The sequence below is a fragment of the Vitis riparia genome, chromosome 7, assembly GCF_004353265.1.
Source record: "Vitis riparia cultivar Riparia Gloire de Montpellier isolate 1030 chromosome 7, EGFV_Vit.rip_1.0, whole genome shotgun sequence".
Classification (NCBI taxonomy): domain Eukaryota; kingdom Viridiplantae; phylum Streptophyta; class Magnoliopsida; order Vitales; family Vitaceae; genus Vitis; species Vitis riparia.
The window spans coordinates 8,552,407-8,574,273 of NC_048437.1; the positions used below are offsets into that span (position 1 = coordinate 8,552,407).

General features: G+C 36.9%; 3 protein-coding genes and 1 non-coding gene across 4 annotated transcripts; 1 reads left to right on the forward strand and 3 right to left on the reverse strand.

Moving 5' to 3' along the window:
* Positions 1-5,251: 5,251 nt before the first annotated feature.
* Positions 5,252-9,094, reverse strand: LOC117917348 (probable disease resistance protein At5g66900). The gene is made up of 5 exons (XM_034833590.1): positions 8,156-9,094; positions 7,597-8,000; positions 7,099-7,460; positions 6,408-6,619; positions 5,252-6,313 (listed from the first exon to the last, which is right to left on the reverse strand). Exons 1-5 carry the CDS (start codon positions 8,745-8,747, stop codon positions 5,478-5,480), a joined length of 2,406 nt encoding a protein of 801 aa, XP_034689481.1. The 5' UTR covers positions 8,748-9,094; the 3' UTR covers positions 5,252-5,477.
* A 2,210-nt stretch (positions 9,095-11,304) lies between these two features.
* LOC117917393 (pentatricopeptide repeat-containing protein At4g37170) lies at positions 11,305-19,257 on the forward strand. The gene has a single exon (XM_034833657.1). The coding sequence runs from the start codon at positions 11,468-11,470 to the stop codon at positions 13,553-13,555; it is 2,088 nt and encodes a 695-aa protein (XP_034689548.1). The 5' UTR covers positions 11,305-11,467; the 3' UTR covers positions 13,556-19,257.
* Positions 19,258-20,444: 1,187 nt separating this feature from the next.
* On the reverse strand, positions 20,445-20,516 carry TRNAW-CCA. The gene has a single exon. It is a non-coding gene; the product is annotated as a tRNA-Trp (tRNA).
* A 74-nt stretch (positions 20,517-20,590) lies between these two features.
* On the reverse strand, positions 20,591-21,663 carry LOC117919226 (reticulon-like protein B13). The gene is made up of 4 exons (XM_034836359.1): positions 21,598-21,663; positions 21,343-21,529; positions 21,027-21,238; positions 20,591-20,941 (listed from the first exon to the last, which is right to left on the reverse strand). Exons 1-4 carry the CDS (start codon positions 21,632-21,634, stop codon positions 20,733-20,735), a joined length of 645 nt encoding a protein of 214 aa, XP_034692250.1. The 5' UTR covers positions 21,635-21,663; the 3' UTR covers positions 20,591-20,732.
* Positions 21,664-21,867: the final 204 nt, after the last annotated feature.

Sequence of the window (21,867 nt, forward strand, 5' to 3'; positions counted from 1 at the left end):
TTTAAAAAAAAGTATAGTAAATATGAAGAAATAGAGGAGAAGACCACACAAACTTGGTTGGAAATACATTGGAAAGTGCAAAAAGGGTAATTGTCTTCGAAAGTTTTTTTGAAAGACAACTTTTTAAAATTATTTTATAAAACAAAAGTCTATTTAAAAACCTAAAATATTTTTAAAATAATTTTTCTGCCTAGTATTTTATTTTTAATCATCACATGTTTAAATAATTATTCTTTAAAATAAGTAAAAATAATATAAAAAAATTAAAAAAATTCATGATTTATGTTCTTAAAAACAAAATAAAAAATAGTTTTTGGTTATCAAACATGTTATTTTTTTTTTTAACAGAAAATTAATTTTGAAAATAATTACTAAATATATCTAAACCCCGTTTTTTCATTTATATTTTTTTAGAAAAATTAATTTTTAAAATTTTATATTTTGATGACACTAGTCTAATGGAATAGTTATTATCTTCTAGACACGCGAAAGACCAGTGTAAGACTAATGGGATAATCGATTATTTTCCAAACATGTGAAAAAACCTCATTTAAACTTTTTTTATTCAAAGTCAACGATTATTTTCCAAATATATGAAAAAACCTCATTTTAACTTTTTTGATTCAAAGTCAATTGGGCTCAAAGATCAAGACTTTTACACTATTTTATTAAAAATATGTAATTTAATTGTCAGCAATTCCAACACAACTTCTACGCCAATTCCAACATTTATATAATATTTGTTAAACTAATTTAAGTTATAGATAATGATCAATTTAAGTCATCATTTTATTCAAAAAAAATTGAATTAATCGATAATTTAACATCGTTTTGTAAAGAGTTAAACCTGAGGTGTATTGATAAACGAGTACTTTGAAAGATTCGATAGAACAAAAGTCGGTCAAAATATTCGTTATTATCATACTATGTACATATTTGGGCATATGATTTACTTCATTTTATATGAGACATATGACTAGAAAATTCATTTGAGCATTTTCTATGTAAAGAGTCGGTCATAAATTACTTGCATAGACTTGCCTCTCTTATCAATTTCGATTGAAGATGATTTTTGCAACCAAAGTTGAATGAGTGAAACTACTTTATATCTCGTGAATTTCCATGTTATATCAATGGTATTCTTTTAAGTTGAATTAATAGAAACTTTAAGCTGATCTTCTGTTAACTAATTTTTTATGAAATTTTAATTGTTTTGTTGGTTTTGGTTTAAATTTGGTGCATATTTTAATTGTAGATTTAATTGAAAATTAAAATAAAGTTAGTATTCTTTTATTCTTTCAGTTCCAAATGGAAAATAAGTAATATTTGATAGCTTTAAGAATTTGAGTATTCTAATAAATATATTTAAACCATGTTCTTTTAAAATGAAAATAAAAAATTCCATTTTTTTTTTGCTATAAAAGTAAAAATTGTAACATCTATGTAGAACATTATAATTCTTAAACAACTTTTGAAATTATTTGTTCTTTTTTTTAGTCAAGTCTAAAAATTTCTCCACTTTTATATGGAGCTATTATCATTTTATATTTGTTTAAATAAAAAATAAGAAGTATTCAGACAACTTAATAATTCAATTCTTTATCTTTAAATATTAGTGTTTATTAAAATTTATTTTAATTTTTTTAAAACAAAAAACACCGTATGAAGAAATAGTGGAGAAGACCAAGAGGAATAAGGTAAACTTGGTAGGAAATACAACGGAAAGTGCAAAAAGGGCTATTTGGTAATTGTTTTTTTTATTTTTTTAAAAAAAGATAGTTTTTAAGAATAGTTTTTAAAAATTATTTCATAATATTTTATAAAACAAAAGTTTGTTAAGAAACCTAAAATATTTTAAAATATGTTTTAAAAATAATTTTATGTGTAGTCTTTTATTTTTAATCATCCCACATGTTTGAATAATTATTCTTTAAAATAGGTTTCGAAAAATAAGTAAAAATAATATAAATCAATTAAAAGATATTATCTGAAATATCATATTTTCTATTTTTAAAAACAAAATAAAAAATAGTTTTTGGTTATCAAACATATTTTTCTATTTTTTCTATTAAATATAAAATTATTTTTGAAAATAATTACTAAATATAACTAAACCCCTTTTTTTTTCATTTTTATTTTTTAAAATTTTATATTTTGATGACACTAGTCTAATGGAATAGTTATTATCTTCTAGACATGAGAAAGACTAGTCTAAGTCTAATGGGATAACCGATTATTTTCCAAACGTGTGAAAAAACCTTGAAAGAATCTCATTCAACTTTCTTTTATTCAAAGTCAATTACACTATTTTATTAAAAATATGTAATTTAACTGTTAACAATTCCAACACAACTTCTACGCCAATTCCAACATTTCTATAATATTTGTTAAACTAAGTTAAGTTATAAATAAGGATAAATTTAAGTTATCATTTTATTAAAAAAAAATTGAATTAATTAATAACTTAACATCGTTTTATAAAGAGTTAAGCCTGAGGTGTATTAATAGACGAGTACTTTAAAGGATTCCATAAAACAAAAGTCGGTCAAAATATTTATTATTGTACTATTTACACATTTTAGCATATGATTTACTTCATTTTATATGAGGCATATGACTAGAGAATTCATTTGAACATTTTCTATGTAAAGATTTGGTCATAAATTACTTGCATCGACTTGTCTTTTTTACCAATTTCAATTCAAAATGACTTTTGCAACCAAGATTGAACGAGTGAAACTACTTTATATCTCGTAAATTTCCATGTTACATCCATGGTAGGTTACTTTTTTAAGTTGGATTGATAGAGACTTTAAGTTGATCTTTTGTTTGACTAAATTTTTTATAAAATTTTAATTGTTTTGCTGGTTTTGGTTTAAGAGAGAAATATGAATTGAAGTAAAATATATATTTCCATTTCTTGTATCCACCTACAAATCGTGACCAAAAGATGCGTTTGACACGGATATCCACCTACAAATCGTGACCAAAAGATGCGTTTGACACGGGGAATAAGACCAAAATTAGATGAGGTCAAAGGGAAATAATATAAAATCAATATCTTGGGGAGAATAATATTTTTTTTATAATGATAAATTTTTTTATTCTACTATTCTCATTCTCAAAACAATCCAAAATAGGAATAAATAGAAGATGGAATCAATTTTTAATTTAATATTTTTATAATAATTCAATTTATATTTTTGTAAAGTCGTTAATATCTATATTTTTTTTATATATATTATAAAAAATATAATTTATGATTTTATTTTAATATTATTATTCATATTTTATTAAAAACTATTTATTTTTAAATTTATTTATAATTAAAAAATTATTTTTATTTTTAATAAAACTTAAATTAAATTTAGTTTATTATATAAGTTGAATTTACTTTTTTTTTTTACAAAATCAAATTAAAAATTAAATTATTCAAAAAAGTTTTTTATTTTGTATTCTTTTAAACGTGATTTAAAATAAAATTATATCAGAGAAGGAATCAAAATATCTTTTATTAGAAATAAATCAAAGTCTCATTCATAAGCGAATCTTATTTTAGTTGAAATCAATTTTTTATTCAATTCTCTTCATCATTTGAATTGTCGAAACATAAACATGGAAATGAACGGGAAGAGGGATGAGACGTTCCTTGTAATACCCGCCTCCACGTACCAAACTTGGGTTAGAGGGTATTCCATTACCTGCAAGCTCAAGCAAGTTTCAGGTCTTTACACAAATGCAGCGAAGTTGATATTGGACCTTTGCTGGCTGACAAAGGCATCGCTGTAGCAGCCATCAACCTCAGTTGCATCTTAATTTCCTGGGGAGTTGCTCAGGGAGAGAGGTTGTGCGACAATTTCTATCAAGATTCTGAATAGAAGCCAGAAGAGCCCGTCACACAAGTAATTCGACAACCCCGAACCGCGAAGATTCCAAGTCAAACTTCCTTCATTTCCTTTCCTTTTTCCAAGGGTGTCTCAGCAGGCAAACAGATATAGAGATGGTGGGTTAAAGATTGGCATCTGCAAATAAAGAGACGCCTATTATTTTTTATGTGCAAGTTCATGCATACTCATGAAATTAATTGTACGGCACATATGATACACCCTTCAATTCTCCGATCTATATATTTGTATCTGGATAAAAGAATCACTCTTCAATTCTCCAGGTATGATAGGTGTGATGAAATTTTAAACGACATAAGATCACATGTAGACATTAAAACATGCATTAAATGACAATAAATGAAATACTTACCTTGATTAATATCATAAAAGGTCATTTTCATACTCCACTGGTGATGCAAACCTCAATCGACACGCTTTGAGACTCAACAAAAAGTGTTGGAATAATTGCCCAAGAAAATTAAAATACAGATTTTTGATAGAACCTTGACCCAACGTTTATAAGTGAAACGTGAACTAAAAGTATAAGTAACAGACCTTGACCCAATAATTACAATGGAATCATGAACTGAAGGTATAAAGTTTGAACGCCACAAGAAAGAATCCCTGATAAGTTTACAGTTCTTGAAAAACCAAAAGAAGAGCAAAGTCTCACATTTTTTTATTTTTTATTCAATAATCCTCTATTACAATGAGTGCATGCTATTTATAAGTGCAAGTTATTTATATGTGATGATTGAAAAAAAACGTACTAAATATTAAAACCCTAAATAATCTACGCCATAAATCACGCCCAATCAAGCCAGATTAGCCTTCAATAGCTTGGATTAAATTTTTTACACCTTCATCTTCCTTTGGGCCAAGTTTCGAATGTCCTGTGTTAGAATCAACCCAAATATCTTGAATTAGCCCATTAAGTGTTTCTCTGATCTTCTTGGATCTTGCTTTAGTAATAGGTCCAACTAGAACATGCAATGGATCCTTGAATGCTTGTTGATTCTCATCAACTGGTGTCCATGTCCAAGAATATGCTCAGTCCATGATGGTATGAAAATCTGGGTTCAATGAGCTCTTCCCTTTCTACACCCAAGGTTCAGTTCGTGTGTATTTTCAAGACGAGTGTGCAGTACATGCTTTTTTTTTACTCCAAAAAGAAGAAGTCTTTCTTTGCACTTATATATATATATATATATATATATATCACATATTACACATATTATTTGGACCACTTGACTTAGGGTGAGCCCATAAAAAATCAAACAACATTATTTGGACCACTTAACTTAGGGTGAACCTATAAAAAATTAACCAACAATATGTCTCCAGTCTCATTATGGATCACAATGTAAAAATAAAATAACATTAATTTATGACATTATCACATTGATTATATAAGTCCACACGCATAAAAAATTCCAACAAGATGGAGTTCTAATAAATAAATAAATAAAAGATTTTGGATTACGCTAAAAGGCATTCTATAATGTTACATGTTTCACACGAAGAGCAAGAGAGCATGGAATGGAAAACAGCAGTGCTTACGCCACTTTGGAGACGCAGAAATGAAAGACTTCAAAGCCAGTTCAAGTTGATATTCTCTTCTGGCACTGATATCCTCAAGTTCTTGAGATGGTACTCAAAAGGTTCCCACAGCTTGGCAGTTTCTGTGTCGCAGATTACCTTCTTCAAACCCACCAGATTCATCACTGATGCTGGCAACTCGCTCCTGCACAAGCTCCAGCACTCTCTCATGTGGATCTTTCTCAAATTACATAACTCTCCCATTTGTTTTGGTATTTCCTTTATTTGCAGACAACCGCTAATATCAAGTACGCTCAACTTATGGAGCCTTCCAATTGAGTCCGGCAATCCTGACAGTTTCACGCAGTCTCGGAGCCTTAGCACTTCCAAATTTCCCAGCTTCCCTATTCCTTTGGGTAGAGCAGATAGCTTTGGACAGTTGCTGATGCTAAGCTTCTTTAGTTCCACTAAATCACAAAGCCCCTCAAGTAATTCCACCAAGTCATTGCAGTAATCAATATTGAGCTCCACAAGATTTGGAAACATGTTTGAAATCTGAATGCTACGGTTGCTGAGAGCCTCACTGATTTTACACATAACCAAGGATATTTTCTCCAAGTTCTTGAATTCTGCTGTGGTGTTGCAAAGGGGAGGAATTCGAACCTGCTCGAACCTGATTCGCTTTAGACTGGGTAAAGAGCCCAGCACTGAAAAATTAATCAGTTGGACAGGGCTGGGGCCATTATTTGTTAGTACTAGAACCTTCAGTTTCTCCATTTGCTTCATGAACTCTGGTAATGTGTAGTTTTCCTTTGACTGGAAGTTCAGTATTAGGACCTCCAGTTCAGGTGTTTGTATGTTGCACCAGCTTGAGGAGAACAGTTCATCTGCAAAAGCATATATACTAGAAGGTGTCAGAAGGCAAGGTACCATATATTATGCACTTGATCATATTTTAAGAAAGGGAGAAAGAGGGCCAACCTGTGGAGATAGACAAAAGGCGAGCCCCAAAGGGTTGTTGGTTGTCTTGTGTCCACCAGTTAGGAACTTTGTCTCCAGATAAGTCCACAATTAGTCTTTTCCTCTGTTCTATGGGTTCCTGGCTGCTTTGATAAATAGCTAGCTCTCTGAGAAGATCATGCAGCATGACATAGGTGTCATTGTAGCAGCCATCAACATCACTTTCATCTTTCCTGGCGAAGAGGCAGAATTTGGTTGTTCATGGAGATATTGTGCCAATAAGAAAAATCCATGGCCCCATTTTGTGTTGGTGGTGTAGAAATTTTATTACTAGGGATTATTTTGGAGGTTGCAGCATTTTATTAGTAGCAATTGTAGTTAATTAATAGACAAAGAATACAAATGACAGAAAATTAGGTCTGGCTGGTAACATTTTCAAAGACAGCTATCAAAAAACAGGCTTTCTAGGACCATTCATTTATTTTTAAGAATATAATTGCGTTTGAGAACTCAAATATAAAAAAAAAAGTCGATAATGTTTTCCTCAGAATATTAAAAACATCTGAAAAGACCTTGAACTTGTTTTAAAAAACTACCTGTATTCAAAATAAATCTTCAAAAAACTGTTTTCAATATCAAATATTTTTTTGAAGTTAGAAAACAAGCCCTTAGTCCTTTTAGAAGACAAAAAAAAGGAAGCATGTGTAAGTACCTTGCATCTACAAGACTAAGCAGATTCCGGAAGGAGAGTTCTTGGAGGTTATTAATGGCAAAGACACCACCTGTATGGAGTTTGTACAGTTCTGCCCACATATCTATAAGAGCAGTGGCAGGAATTTTTTGGTCTTCAGGAAATGAGCCCAAGTCCATAAAACACTCCTTCAGTATACCCTTGTCAGCCAAGGCATCTAAGCTACTTTGGAGGCAAAGAAGTAGATCACTATCTGAACTGAAAATGGATTGGCCCTCTGACCATGTCAGCAGTCTACTTTCCCATGCCTCTGCAGGCTGGCCACATAGTGATCTACCAACGACTCTGAGGGCCAGGGGAAATCCCTTGCAGCCTTTCACAATCTGCAATTCAATGCCACCAAAAGGATTTAGTTGTATATTTAGGGGAAAGCAAAAACTACAGAAAGTAATGCAGAATTGCGCACAACCAATTGAAGGCCCAGTTCTTAATCTTCACTCAAATGATTGCGATCATCACCTTTTCCACAAGGTCTTCATCAGGCATATAAGACCTCCCATCTTGCTGGAATGCTGAGCTACGAAAAAGAGTCATGGCATCTTCATCCTTCAGCAATGGCAACTTATAGGTAGAACCAAATCTTGGAAATTTAAATCTTGATGTAACCAGAATCTTGTAATTTGGTATTTTAAACACAAAATTGTCAAGAAGGGATTCTGATCCACTCCAAACATCATCTAGAACCAGAAGTATAGGAGCTGGTGCTATTTTGTTCAGTAGTCGTTCCAATTGGTTGACTGCATCTTCATCATTTTGAAAAACTCGAACCCCATGACCATTATGTTGAAATAGACTCTGTACAATGGCATTCAGGTTGAAGGCTTTTGATACGGTAACATAGAAGATGTTGTTCTTGAATTTTTCTGTTCAAGCAACATAAATGAGATTTCCTCTATAAAAAGTTAAGTAAAATTGAGCAAAGTAATTATTAGAGTTGGACAGAATGCTCTGTTTTGGTTCGATAAATTACTATATTAAAACTAAGAAGGCAGGATCAAATTTACTTTTGGATATATACCTTTAACTTGATGATCATGACAAAGCATTTTAGCTAAGGTGGTCTTCCCACATCCTCCGGGAGCTGAAACCACAATCACCGATGCATCATCCCTAAACAGCCGCATCTTCAACTCTTGCAGGGGTATATCCAGTCCAACTGTAAGAGGAGGGGGATCAGGAGCCTGGCATGGACCCAATTTCAAATGGTATGGATCTCTCTGACCCAACTTAATCTCCTTGATGTCCCTGAATCCCTGCACTGCCATATCCACCTGAAAGAAACGAAGAAGAGACTCATCTAGGTCCAGAAGTTTATTGCTGTACTTCCACTTCTTATGATAGTGCCACCATGTGACCTTGGAACACTTTTGAATAAGCTCCTTCCCATCTTTTAACATTTGGACCAACTGCTCTGTTTCCTTTGAACGATCCGACTCTTTGTTTAACCTTTCAATCTCTTGGATCGTTGGACCTATGGAGATGAGCGTGGATTGGAGGCGATCGAAGATGGCCTGGAACTCAGCTGCCTTTTTCCCCTCATCTAAAATCGCTTTTATCAATTCTCCGATCAGTGTTTCCACGACTGTCCCTCCAATAAGTTCCAAAGCCATCCTCTCTCCTCAGCCCAAAAAGCGCTTTCAGTCCCCCAAAATCAGAACTCTGGAGCTTGCTTGCCGAGAATATGGAGGAAAAATACAAAGAAATTAATCAAGATGTTGAACAAAAACAGAACCCAACCCAGCCCTGCAACGCAACCGATCAACTTCTAGTGGTCCCCGGAGACAACGATCCAAAACTCAAATCTCCTTTTGGGTTTGTTCAGCAACCTAAGGGATGAGGATATGGGCATTGAGAGATTCTTAATTGTAGATCAGTGAGGAAGAGTTCTTAAAGATGGAGAAGAAGTTTCCACTTGTTCGCCCGAAAGACTCAGTTGACCGAATCGGATTCTATTTTTTTAACGGAAGAATTGCTTATTGAGGAACAAAGTTTTGATATCCCCTTCCCGCTCTTTATTACCTTTGGTCATTTCTTGTCAGCCTCCTGTCATGGACCAGGCTCGGTCGTAGGCCCAGACGGGCCAGTTCAACCCAAGTAGGCGATATGGAACAATGGAACTAGTTTTCATTCTTTTTTTAAGTTTTGATATCGAAATAATTTATTTTTTATTACAAAAGGAAAGAAGTAAGGAGAACAATTGAGAGACAAATTCAGACAAAATCAACTCTAAAGTTAAACTTTGACCTCATTTGTAGGTTCACAATCATAATGGCTAAAACAAATACTTTTTACCATGATGATGAAAGTTATATGGATGAAGGTTCAATGGAAAATGTAATATCCATACATTTTTTAATACCTCTACAACTCTCCCCTTTGCATGTTGGGCATTTTAAAATGTCTCATTGAAAGCTTGTTAGAAAAGATTTGTAAGAAATATTTTCATAAAGAAGAAATAGTATAATATTCTTTCAATGACTTGTTCTACCTCATTAAAAGTCTTATTAATAACATTTAATGGGACAAAGCGTAAATCAAGGGGAAAAAATAGTATAATATACTACATCCACATCACGCTTTCTTTAAAATATTAACTTGAAAATCTTTAAATTTTTATATTCTAATTTTGTGTCTTAACTTCTTTGATGTAGTCGATGGTGATACATTTTTTAATAGATTTGTTAGATTATTGTAGACGCGTTTGATGAAATGTGTTTGATTTGACCACCTTTAATATATTTTCTTTTGATATAAACAATATATTCAACATTATCTTTATATAGTATTATTAGATTATCTTTAGTAAAAGGCAATTCGCATAACTATCAAATACAACTTGCTTCTAGAATCATGAGCAATTTTTAATGATTTGAGAAAGTACCTACTATTGGTTGTTTGATCAATTTTTATGATATAACAATATTGCCACATGTGGTATGTAATAGTACACGCTCTAGATCACTCTCCTTTTACATGACCCTTTGTGCATCTTGCCTTTGATTTTCAATGCATGGACAAATCTGTGTTCTCCTTATAGAACTCCTATGCCATAATGTTGCATTGTTTGAACTTAGACATCTATCTCTAAACATATTTTAAGGTTAGTAATAGGCTTGTAAAACTTGCAATGCGATCCCTCTTGCCCTATCTCTTGGTAATGGTGAAACTAGATGTACTTAAGACTGTTAGATGCTTTATTTTTATTACAAGAAGGATGTTTCTTTCATAAGTAGTTAGATGATTTCCTACATCCCCCTCAAAGGAGTTACCTTTGATATAATGCTCTGATGTGAATATGTCTTCTTGAGTTGGAAGTGGAGCTTGTAATGTCAATAGTGGAATTGGTCTTACCACATTAAGCACTTTGGGATTGGTTTGAGTGTCTTATCCTTGGTAGATGGATTTAGAGGTTCATCTAGGTAGGATTATTATGGATCAAATCATTTAAGGCTGAATGAGAAGAGGGATAGAGGGAAGGAGGACCATTATGCCTTTATGACACTTTTAATTTTCAAAAGCTTTCACATTATTACCAATCCATTAATGTGAGAGTTACTATTTTGGAACACTATAAAAAAAAAAAATCATTTATTTCAAAATAAAGAATTAGGACTTCAAAATAGAAAATTATTTCCCACTCTCTTTGTTGCTCTCCTTGGTTCCACCATCACTTTCTCCAAACCCCTCTAACTCTACTCAACTCTCTCCTCCCTTTCTCTCACTCTGACTCTATTCTCTCCTCAAACCCTTGACACCTAATTATCCCACTTAATTGACCCCCTACATATCATTTTATAAATAATTTATAACAAAACTAAATAAATATTATTTCTAGTATTATTGAACTAATGTTTATAAATCATTAAATTTAATATAAATCCCTAAAACACTCCATTTTTCAAATAATATATCCATTGCTTTTCCAAAGTAACTTTCCATTTTTTTTTTCATAACCATCAACTTATAGAAAAACATATTATTTATATTAAATTTTTGCAATTCAAGTCTTATTAGGTTAGAAAAAGTATGATATTTATTCAAAAGATATATTTATTTTTAATATAATTAATTAAAAAAAATGGAATTGGTACGAGAAGATGGTATAAATATTCGTACCTAATTGCGCTTTTGTTTAAATTTTTTGTTGGAATGGAAATGGGAATGGGAATGAATGCGAATAGATCTATAAAATCGAGTGGGATGGAAATCAGTCCGCACCCGCCCGTCGCCATCCCTGTTGCACCAGAGACGAAGTGGGGCTCTGCTGCAGTGTATAAACATATTGAATCCTAGTTGTGTATGTGATCCCACTCTCTGCTGTGTTTTGGAGATGAAATCAGAGCAAGTATATAAAGTCGGGAAAATTTTAACACTCTTCAGTCCCAGAAGGGCTATCTGTTCTTCTTCTACTACTTCTCAGCCCCAGTTGAGTAAGCCTCCTATTCACAATACTTTCTTCAAATCAGGTGCCAAAGATGAGCTTGTAAAACGTCTCTGCAGAGACAACAACTTCAAAGAAGCCATAGACATTCTATGCGAACAGAAACGTTTGCGTGAGGCAATTCAGATACTGGACCACGTTGATCGACCCTCTGCCGCAACATACTCCACCCTTTTACAGCTCTGCCTCCAGCTTCGAGCCCTTGATGAGGGCATGAAGGTCCATGCCCACACCAAAACCTCCGGCTTTGTTCCTGGGGTTGTCATCTCCAACCGCATTCTTGATATGTATATCAAATGTAATAGCCTTGTTAATGCTAAAAGGCTATTTGATGAAATGGCTGAGAGAGACTTGTGTTCTTGGAATATTATGATCTCTGGGTATGCAAAAGCGGGTCGGCTTCAGGAGGCTCGCAAACTGTTTGATCAAATGACGGAAAGAGATAATTTTTCTTGGACGGCAATGATATCTGGGTATGTTCGCCATGACCGGCATGAAGAAGCTTTGGAGTTGTTTAGAGCAATGCAAAGGCATGAGAACTTTAAATGCAATAAATTTACAATGTCTAGTGCTCTTGCTGCTTCTGCTGCCATTCAATCCCTGCATCTTGGGAAGGAGATTCATGGGCATATACTGCGAATAGGGTTGGATTTAGATGGCGTGGTTTGGAGCGCATTATCGGATATGTATGGGAAGTGTGGGAGTATAGGGGAAGCTCGACACATTTTTGATAAAACTGTTGACCGAGATGTTGTTTCATGGACGGCAATGATTGATAGATACTTCAAGGAGGGTAGAAGGGAAGAGGGATTTGCATTGTTCTCAGACTTATTGAAATCTGGGATATGGCCCAATGAGTTCACTTTTTCTGGGGTTCTAAATGCATGTGCAGATCATGCTGCGGAGGAATTGGGTAAGCAGGTTCATGGGTATATGACAAGAATTGGGTTTGACCCGTCCTCATTTGCAGCTAGCACGCTTGTTCACATGTACACAAAGTGTGGGAATATTAAGAATGCAAGACAGGTTTTCAATGGGATGCCGAGACCGGATTTAGTATCATGGACTTCCCTGATTAGTGGTTATGCTCAGAATGGTCAACCTGATGAGGCTCTTCAGTTCTTTGAGCTGCTACTCAAATCAGGAACTCAGCCTGATCACATTACCTTTGTTGGGGTTCTTTCTGCTTGTACTCATGCTGGCTTAGTCGATAAAGGACTCGAGTATTTTGACTCAATAAAGGAAAAACATGGGCTAACACATACTGCTGATCACTATGCTTGTCTCATTGATCTATTGAGCCGATCTGGTCGACTCCAAGAAGCAGAAGATATTATTGATAAAATGCCAATGAAGCCTGATAAGTTTTTGTGGGCTTCTTTGCTTGGTGGTTGTAGAATTCATGGAAATCTTAAACTTGCAAAACGAGCAGCAGAAGCGTTATTTGAGATAGAGCCTGAGAACCCAGCTACATATACAACTCTGGCCAACATCTATGCTACAGCTGGTTTGTGGGGTGGTGTTGCAGAAGTCAGGAAGGTGATGGATGCTAGAGGAGTGGTAAAGAAACCAGGTCTGAGTTGGATTGAGATTAAGCGAGAGGTTCATGTGTTCTTAGTGGGAGACACATCCCATGCAAAATCCAAGGAAATACATGAGTTTCTGGGGAAGCTTTCAAAGAGGATGAAGGAAGAAGGGTATGTTCCTGACACGAACTTTGTGTTGCATGATGTGGAGGAGGAGCAGAAGGAACAAAACCTTTCCTACCACAGCGAAAAGCTTGCAGTCGCATTTGGGATTATTTCTACCCCAGCAGGAACATTAATCAAGGTTTTTAAGAATTTAAGAACTTGCGTAGACTGCCACACTGCCATTAAATTCATCTCCAAGATTGCTAAGAGAAAAATAATTGTGAGGGATTCAAATCGGTTTCATTGTTTTGAGGATGGGAGCTGTTCATGTAGAGACTACTGGTGATTTGATTTTGACCTAATGCCATCCAGTATTTTCTTATTCCCCTTATTGACTATGTAGTGTTAAGAATAACTTCAAAGTAGTTCATTGTGTTTTTTTGTAAGTGAACAGAATAGCAATCCAATATGAGTACAATAGAAAATTTAAAATAATACAATTGCACATTTCATTATCTAAATCACTCAAATAGCCATTCCAAGGGAGTGAAGATCATTCTCCAATTCAGGAATTCAGGAGGGTGTGTCCAGGCTTGGTTGAGTTGATGGGAGTAACATTTTTATATCTAAATCGGTCAAATAGCCATTCAAAGGGAGAGAAGATCATTCTCCAATCAGGAGTGTGTGTTTCATCAGAGACCCAGAGATTAGAATGAAACCATCCATTGTCATTATCATCATATATAAGGCAAATCCATTTGTAGACCCCTCCTTTTGGACAGGGGGGCTCTCCTTTTTAACACTCTTTTGTGACTTTTTTTTTTACCACCTGGAGACTGGTTTTCTGTAACATAGTGGGAGACATTTTTCTGCAGCAGGGAGACAGCACATTTCTGGGAAGACACGAGCAGAAGACATGTGGCAGAGAGGGCATTTTCTGGTGGTGATTAGAGGAGAGAGGGAGCAGGTTTTTAGGATTTTCGGGGGCTACGTGGGGAAAAACCAGAGCAGAGAGGGGAATATTCAGATATTCTGAGAGAGAGGTTTACAGAGAGAGAGAGGGGGGGTAGAGCCTCTTGAGCAGAAGAAAGGATACAGGAAGCAGAGGAGCTCTTGAAATCTGGCTGGTTCTGGAGGCAGAGGATGGCCGTAAGCTAAGTGAGCTTCATTGGAGAGGAGTTTCACAGGTATGGAGTATCGTGTTTTTTCAGGGTCTTCCTCATTATCACTGTTCTTCATCATCTTTTCTTGCTACTTGAGCATTGTTAGTTTGTTTGGTTGTGGATTGAGTTTTGCTGAATTTGAGTTTGTTTTTATGCTTTCTCTGTTTTGGTTCTTTTCTGCTTTCTTTGATTTCTCATGCCAATAACTGACGTATGGATTGTTTTTGAGCTTGATATTTGATTAATCATGCCACTGCTCTCTGCTTGTCTCACCTGTTTAGACCCATTGAGTGCAGCATGAGATGGAGTCTTGATTAATGGATTCTGAGCGTGCTCTGTTTCTTGAGCCTTCCTCTTTTGCTTTTGAAAAATACCAACCATTATTTTGTAAACTACCTGGAAGTTCTGGGATGATGGTAGAAAATGTTTCTAACTCCAAGTGGTTTCTGGATTTGATGGACTGGGGAAGTCGAAAGCTCAAGTTATTGGTCTGGTCTTTGTTGCTGCCGGAATGGGTGGAGGAACTGGCAGTAGTGGGGCTCCTGTGATTGCAGTTGCAGAATCATTGGGGAGGAGTTCTGCATCCTGACTGAGAAACAGAGGTGATAGATGATGTCAATTTCCTCAGCCATTTAATGATGGATATCCTGTTCAAACTCATCAGAAAGTGGTTGATGTACCTCCAGTTATTGAATGGATACAGAGTCTTGAGGCTCTCCTACTGTTTCCATTGGAATTGCTGATAATGGGGGAATGGAAGAGTACAAAGCATGAACTTCAGCTTCTGATATCAGGTTCACTTGATGGCCAAGTTCCCATTGGTAATCATATTTCTTCTGATTGTTTTGTATGCAATACCTACCAGTGCAGCCATCTTGACCCAGTACATTCTGATCACTGTTCTGTTTGCTCTTCCATCTTTTTTTATACTGTACTTTGCTTATCCCTGTTTGAACTGGTTGGTTAGGGAAATCACTACCAGAATCACCATCAATTAGTGCTTCCTGTTATATAAACTCTGTAGCATGGTGATGTAATGAATCTAATAATGGTGTTTGGAGTGCTAACGGGCCTGCATTTGGGTGCATTTTGATGAAAGATTTCCTCAAGTCACTCTCCAAGAGGCTCAAATGCAATACCACTGCTTATGAGAACTACCATAGAGTCTATGTTCCTGAGGGACAGTCTCCTAAGTCTGATCCCAAGGAGCCTTTGAGGGTTTATGTTCTGTTCCAGCATATACAGAAAATGCTGTCAAGTGAGACTGCTGTCATTGCTGAGACTGAGGATTCTTGGTTTAACTGTCAGAAACTGAAATTGCCTAGAGGATGCAGATATGAGTTCCAAATGCAATACGGATCAATTGGTTGGTTAGTAGGTGTCACTCTTGGGTATGCACAGGCCCTGCCAAACAAGAGGGTGATGATTTCTTGCATTGGTGATGGTAGTTTTTACGTGACTCTGCTAGATATCTCTACGATGATCCTCTATGAGCAGGGGAAGGCATATTTGGAAGAGTATGTCAACCCTTGCGCAGATCTTTCTAGGAAAAGTTTGTGGGGAATTGCTCTACCATTGGGTGGCTCAGCTGATAAACTTGAAGGTGAAGGAGCAGGTTATACCACAACTTGGAAAATAATCCGGTTACCTCATGAGCTCCGTGTTGAACCTCGACCTTTCTGTTCTGGGCCAGTAACCAGTTCCAATTCCTGGTCTCACCCACTCATCAGTTTGAAGGAGCCTAGTATGCTCCTCCCTGGCTACTACGGATATCTAATACTGCCTGCCATCTTGAAGTTTGGATTCTCAAGGATGATCGATATGCTTAGATGCTGGCTTGTCTATCTCTGACTCGAGGATGGGTATCAAAATGCTCTAGAAGAACCACTGAAGCAGCTACTATCTTCATGGAAGAACGCTTGCAATGTCTAAAATGCTCATTGATGGTACAATTGAGTATGAAGATGGAAGCTTGCAACTGTTTTCAGTTTAATCTATGGTGATCAGAGGACTGGCAAGGTCAGTTTCACAGGTTGACAACATGGCTTCCTTGAGCAGTGATATCTTCTGTGATATATTGAAGCATCTCGATGGCCCAGCTTTGACTAGTGCAGCCCATGCTTGTGCAGTATTCTGTTCAATCTCAAGAGGAGAGATTATGGGAAAATGTATGTTCGTCCATGTGGCCTTCAACCAACTGAGAAGATGTCAGAAGTTCAATTTCATCTATTGGTGGATTCAGAAAGTTCTATGCAGATTGTTTTCCACTCATGGTAAATAAGGAAGTTCCTGAATTTCAATGGAATGATTATCTCAAATATTCTGAAGAAGGGAGTGACACTGAATATTATGATGACCTAGATGGATTTGAAAGTATTTCATCCTCCAATTTTGTTTCTATTGTAGATACCAGCCAATGCATCTTTGTGGGGTTTCCTACTGGCATGCATATGGACACATGGCTGGCTGGCGGTGACCACTATTGGAAAACTATTCAATTTTTCTTTAAACGAAATGTCCCAGAGATGAACCAGGCCTGAGAGGTAGAAACCAGTGGCTACCTTCACTCACTTGAAGAATTCCAAGAACAGGTCATGCAACCTTACCAGCTCCATATCAAGCGGTTAATAGGACATGGTGTAGAGTTCTTTATTTGCCTTCATATGTACCACTTGGGCAGCTTTATCTGTTGGGCAATTCATTAGTGGAATCACTATCAGGCTGCCTTCACTGAGCCTGAGATGGTGGAAGTGGTTGAAACTGCTACTCTTCTTTGACCCACAGTATCCTGGGGGTACTATGGTGCATTTGACCAAGAATGGAGGTTGTTAGTCTTATAATCCATCTGTAAATCACTCAGTGTTTGTGGACAATGATCAGTAAAATCAAACTAGAAATGTTTTGTCAGGTAATTTCTTCACCAACAAATGTCATAGCATGAGCAAGTTGCAAATAATGGATTGAAATGCCTTAGTGGTCAAAGTCAAGTTGTAAATTGGGATGGGTCTGCCGGTGATTACTATCTGCAGTAGAAGAATATTTGGCAACCTGAGACAGTTTCTGAGAGTGATCCAATTGGTTGCATTGCAAAAACCGCAAGTGCTTCATACGGATAGGCAAGTCATGTTTCTGTTAAGCAACTTGGTGGCAGAAAATCCCAGGGGTGGCATTCTGGCTCATACTCCAAGGTCTGGGAAAACTTTCATGATCATCAGCTTCATGCAGAGTTTCCTGGCTAAGTCTTCCCAAGCCAGACCTCTTGTTGTACTTCCCAAGGGTATCTCGGCAACATGGAAGAAAGAATTTCCGACCAGGCAAGTTGAGGATACTCCACTGTGTGACGTTTCCTGAGAGTGGAAAGATCAGAAGGATAGCCATTATCAGTTTGAAAACAGAAGCTGCAGCTAAAAGAGCTCTGGTCCTTGATGGTGCTGACAGGGGAGAACTGTTCCAGGAAATCCAGCATTCACCCATGCAACTACGGGGTCCAAATGCAAACTGGTAGTGGTAAAACAATTCATATTCTCTCTAAATCACCTAAGTGGGTGTCCTCATTCTTGCCATGGCCCAGCTGGGTAAACATAAAATTCTGGGTTTATAGATGGGATTCTTCCTTTAGTTAAAACTGTAAATATGATTCCAGTGGGATATGTATTGTTTGGTTTCTTTTGGTCCCTATGTGTTGTCTTGTTGAGCAGTCAAAGGAGTGGTCATCAATTGAAGTATCAAGATACTTGGCCGAAAATGTGATGATGGATGTTTCTGAAGAAGAATTATAATATTCCCACTGCTGAATATGTTCATAGGCGTGGTGGATTTCTTTGTAGGGAATTAAATGTGTATCATGTTACATTCCATGCCTGTGTGGATCTCAGAAATGTAGAGGCAATATTGTGGGACTAAACCAGCACAAAGGAGAACTGAGTGACCCCCAGATGGAAGGCATCTTTGACAACTACTCTGTGAAGCACCAAATCATAAATTCAGGGCCAGTAATTACATGCCAATTGTTATTAGCAGATAAGATTTTAGGTGAAGGACCCAGCTGTGAAAGAAATATCAGAAACTCAGAATGAGATTCAGAATATGGACAAAGGTGAGATTCTAAAAGCTGTCCGGTTCTACTTTCTGGGTGTGGACGTAGTGATAAAGATACCCTTGCTGATATTCATACCTTTATACCTGGCTGTTAATGTGGCTTATGGACCTGAAGTTTCAAAGGAGTTGACTCCTTTGTGGGATTTTCGGACCCCTGCATGTTGCTCTTTTTATCTAGATGCTCTGAGGGATATGTGCACTCTTGTGTCTTTAGCTTCAAGCAGACAGCTAAAGTAGTCAAGAATATACCCACTTACTATTTTCTGGCCTATACTTATATTGATCACGGCAGCCCAGAAAGTGATGATGACTGTTCCGAGCATGAAGGTGACAGCAGTGATGACAGTACTGATTAAGCAGTGATGAAGTCTTTGTGGTATTTCAAGAAGATGGTTATTTCAAGTGAACCAGTTGATGATATGAGGCTCACATGTGCTGTTTCAGCATCTGTACTTCTGGGGAGAGCTGAGTTTTGGGCAAGTCATTCATGAACTTCGTGTTGCATGATGTGGAGGAGGAGCAGAAGGAACAAAACCTTTCCTGCCACAGTGAAAAGCTTGCAGTCGCAGTTGGCATTATTTCTACCCCAGCAAGAATGTTGATCAAGGTTTTTAAGAACTTAAGAACTTGTGTAGACTCCACACTGCCATTAAGTTCATCTCCGAGATTGATAAGAAAAAAATAATTGTGAGGGATTCGAATTGGTTTCATTGTTTTGAGGATGGGAACTGTTCTTGTGGAGACTACTGATGATTCACCTATGCCATTCCAGTATTTTCTTTTTGCCCTTACTGATTATACAGTACTAAGAATAACTTCGAAGTAGTTGATTGTGTTTTTACTGTAAGGGAACAAAATAGCAATCCAACGAGTACAACAACAGAAAATCTAAAATAATACAATCGCACACTTCGTTTTATATGGTATGGACTAGGGGGATCTTGTTAATATCTTAGTGGCTGAAATAGTCGTGCATGGCATTACTCTCCAGTTCATTTTCCTGTTCAAGGAATCCAATTTCTGATACAATTGCCTAACCTCAACCAATATCATTCTGGCATCCCTTAACTGCTCAACCTGCAATTCAATCTGACACAATCTGAGAAGCGCATGATCCAATTTCTGAAGCTTTTTGGCGTAACGATTCTTTTCCAGCAGTTCCAGCAAGCGACGTTCACACTTCTCCACGAGTATCTGGGCTTTCTCCAACGCCACCCTCAGCTTAATTATATCCCCCTTTTGAGAATCATCCAACTGTTGATTTAATCTGTCAATTTCGTTGATATCTTTGGGATGATGGACTCCAGTGTGGATTGGAGCTCTTGGAGCATGGGTTTGAATCGCACAACCCTATCCTTTGCACGCAGTACGGCCCTCAGTAGCTGCCCCATCACAGCTCCTAGAGCAGCCTCCCCTCCTCCTCCCATACCTGCACGTGTCTCCCCTGGTATATTCATTTCGAATTCTCCCCTCGCCATACCTGATGCCTCCATGTCTCTCCCCTGGTATATTCATTTATACATGCTAAAATGGACTGATCCCACTTAATTTCGTTGTTACTTCGACGCGAAGTTGAGTTTTTTCCTCATTTACTTTTCAGCTCAAGAACCAGCCTAACCCCGTTGGTTTCCAGAAGCCAGAGCCCACGGCCCAAAACTGGAATGGACTGATTGCACTTAATTTCGTTGCTGCTTCGCAAAATTCCAATGGACCAGTCAACCCCCGTTACTTCCCAGAAGCCAGAGCCCACGGGCCTAAAACTCCCCATTTACTTTTCAGCTTAAGGACCGGTCAACGCTGTTACTTCCCAAAAGCCAGGGCCCACGGCCCAAAACTGGAATGGACTGACTGCACTTAATTTCGTTGCTGCTTCGCAAGATTCCAATGGACCAGTCAACCCCGCTACTTCCCAGAAGCCAGAGCCCATGCGCCTAAAACTGGAATTCCGTCAAACAAAAAATTAGCATTTAACATTGAACCCGACGTGAATCGAACACGCAACCTTCTGATCTGGAGTCAGACGCGCTACCATTGCGCCACGGATCCACTTTTGACTTTTCTTGTAAATTTACATAATCAAAGAAAATGAAAAAGGATCATACTCCTTTATGGGCTGAAACAACTTGCTATTTACATCCATATTTTGTTACGCATTCAAGAAAATACTGAAACGGCAAATTTACAATGCTTACTAACAACATCAACGAGAAGAACTACTAAGAATATATGCAGGCCTTTATTGGGTTGGAAAAAGGCAACCCACTACTCAACCTTCTTCTCCTTCTCCATCCCCTTCTTCTCATTCTCCTTCTCCTTCTGTTTGAATAACTTGTTCTTCACGTTCATAAACACCTTCTCATCCACAATCTCGACAAGTTTTCTCCAATGCACCTTCACCCTCTCTCCATACCTTTTAATCTTGTCCTCGTACTTTATATAGATTACAGGAATGGTCATGCTCATCATAATACCTGTAACTCCATCACAAACCAAATATATCCAGGAGATTGAACTACAGCGCCTTCTATTAATTAAGATCAATTAAACGTTACGTACCTATGTAAGCAAGTGTTAGGAGATCCATGCAGCTTCCCACTATGGAGAGTATCCAGAGACCAGTAACTACACCTGCAAAAACATACCACTCACTCTCCGCTCCTACGCGAAACATCCATCGTACTGCCTCTTCTATCGATTCTCTGAATAAAGTTGTCATCTCTGTTGTTGACTGCTCTGTGATTTCCAATCCGGACAAGCTTGGGGGCTCTCTGAAACCCAATCAACCAGAATCAAAACTCTATGCTAGGTCAATTATGCTAAAAAAATAAAAAAGCTCATGAATAAATAAATTAATGAAACGGAAGGGTCTTACTTTCCAAGAAGTCTGCACATGTTGCCCCATATGAACAATGAAGTAACAACCGCCATGCCCACCCAACAAAAAATGGTGATGAAGTTGAATTGGTAGACTTCCATCAATACCCATGTTGCTGTTGATATGAAAAACACCACCACGCTCATCTTCTTTCTCCTCCATAGCAATATATCTCTCGCTAAATCTGCCACCCAAAATAAATAAATAAATAAATAGTGAGAGAGCGAAAACCTTCACCGCTATGGAGCTTACCTACTATGGGTTGTGAACTTTTCTCTGTTGAAGACATACTGAAGATTAAATCAAACTGAAAATGGCAGATTGGAAGTTTTAGTATAGTACTTATGGTTTGAAAATTTGGGTGAATTGGCTTCAAAGGTGAGGTAGCACTGAACGAGAGGGGGAGTTGTTTGAGTTCTACACGTAGCAAAGCCGAGGCAAGACGTGGAAGCCATGCAGGAGTCGTAGCGCGAGAAGAAGAGCTCACTTACAAGTTACAAGTCTCATGTCATACCACACAAA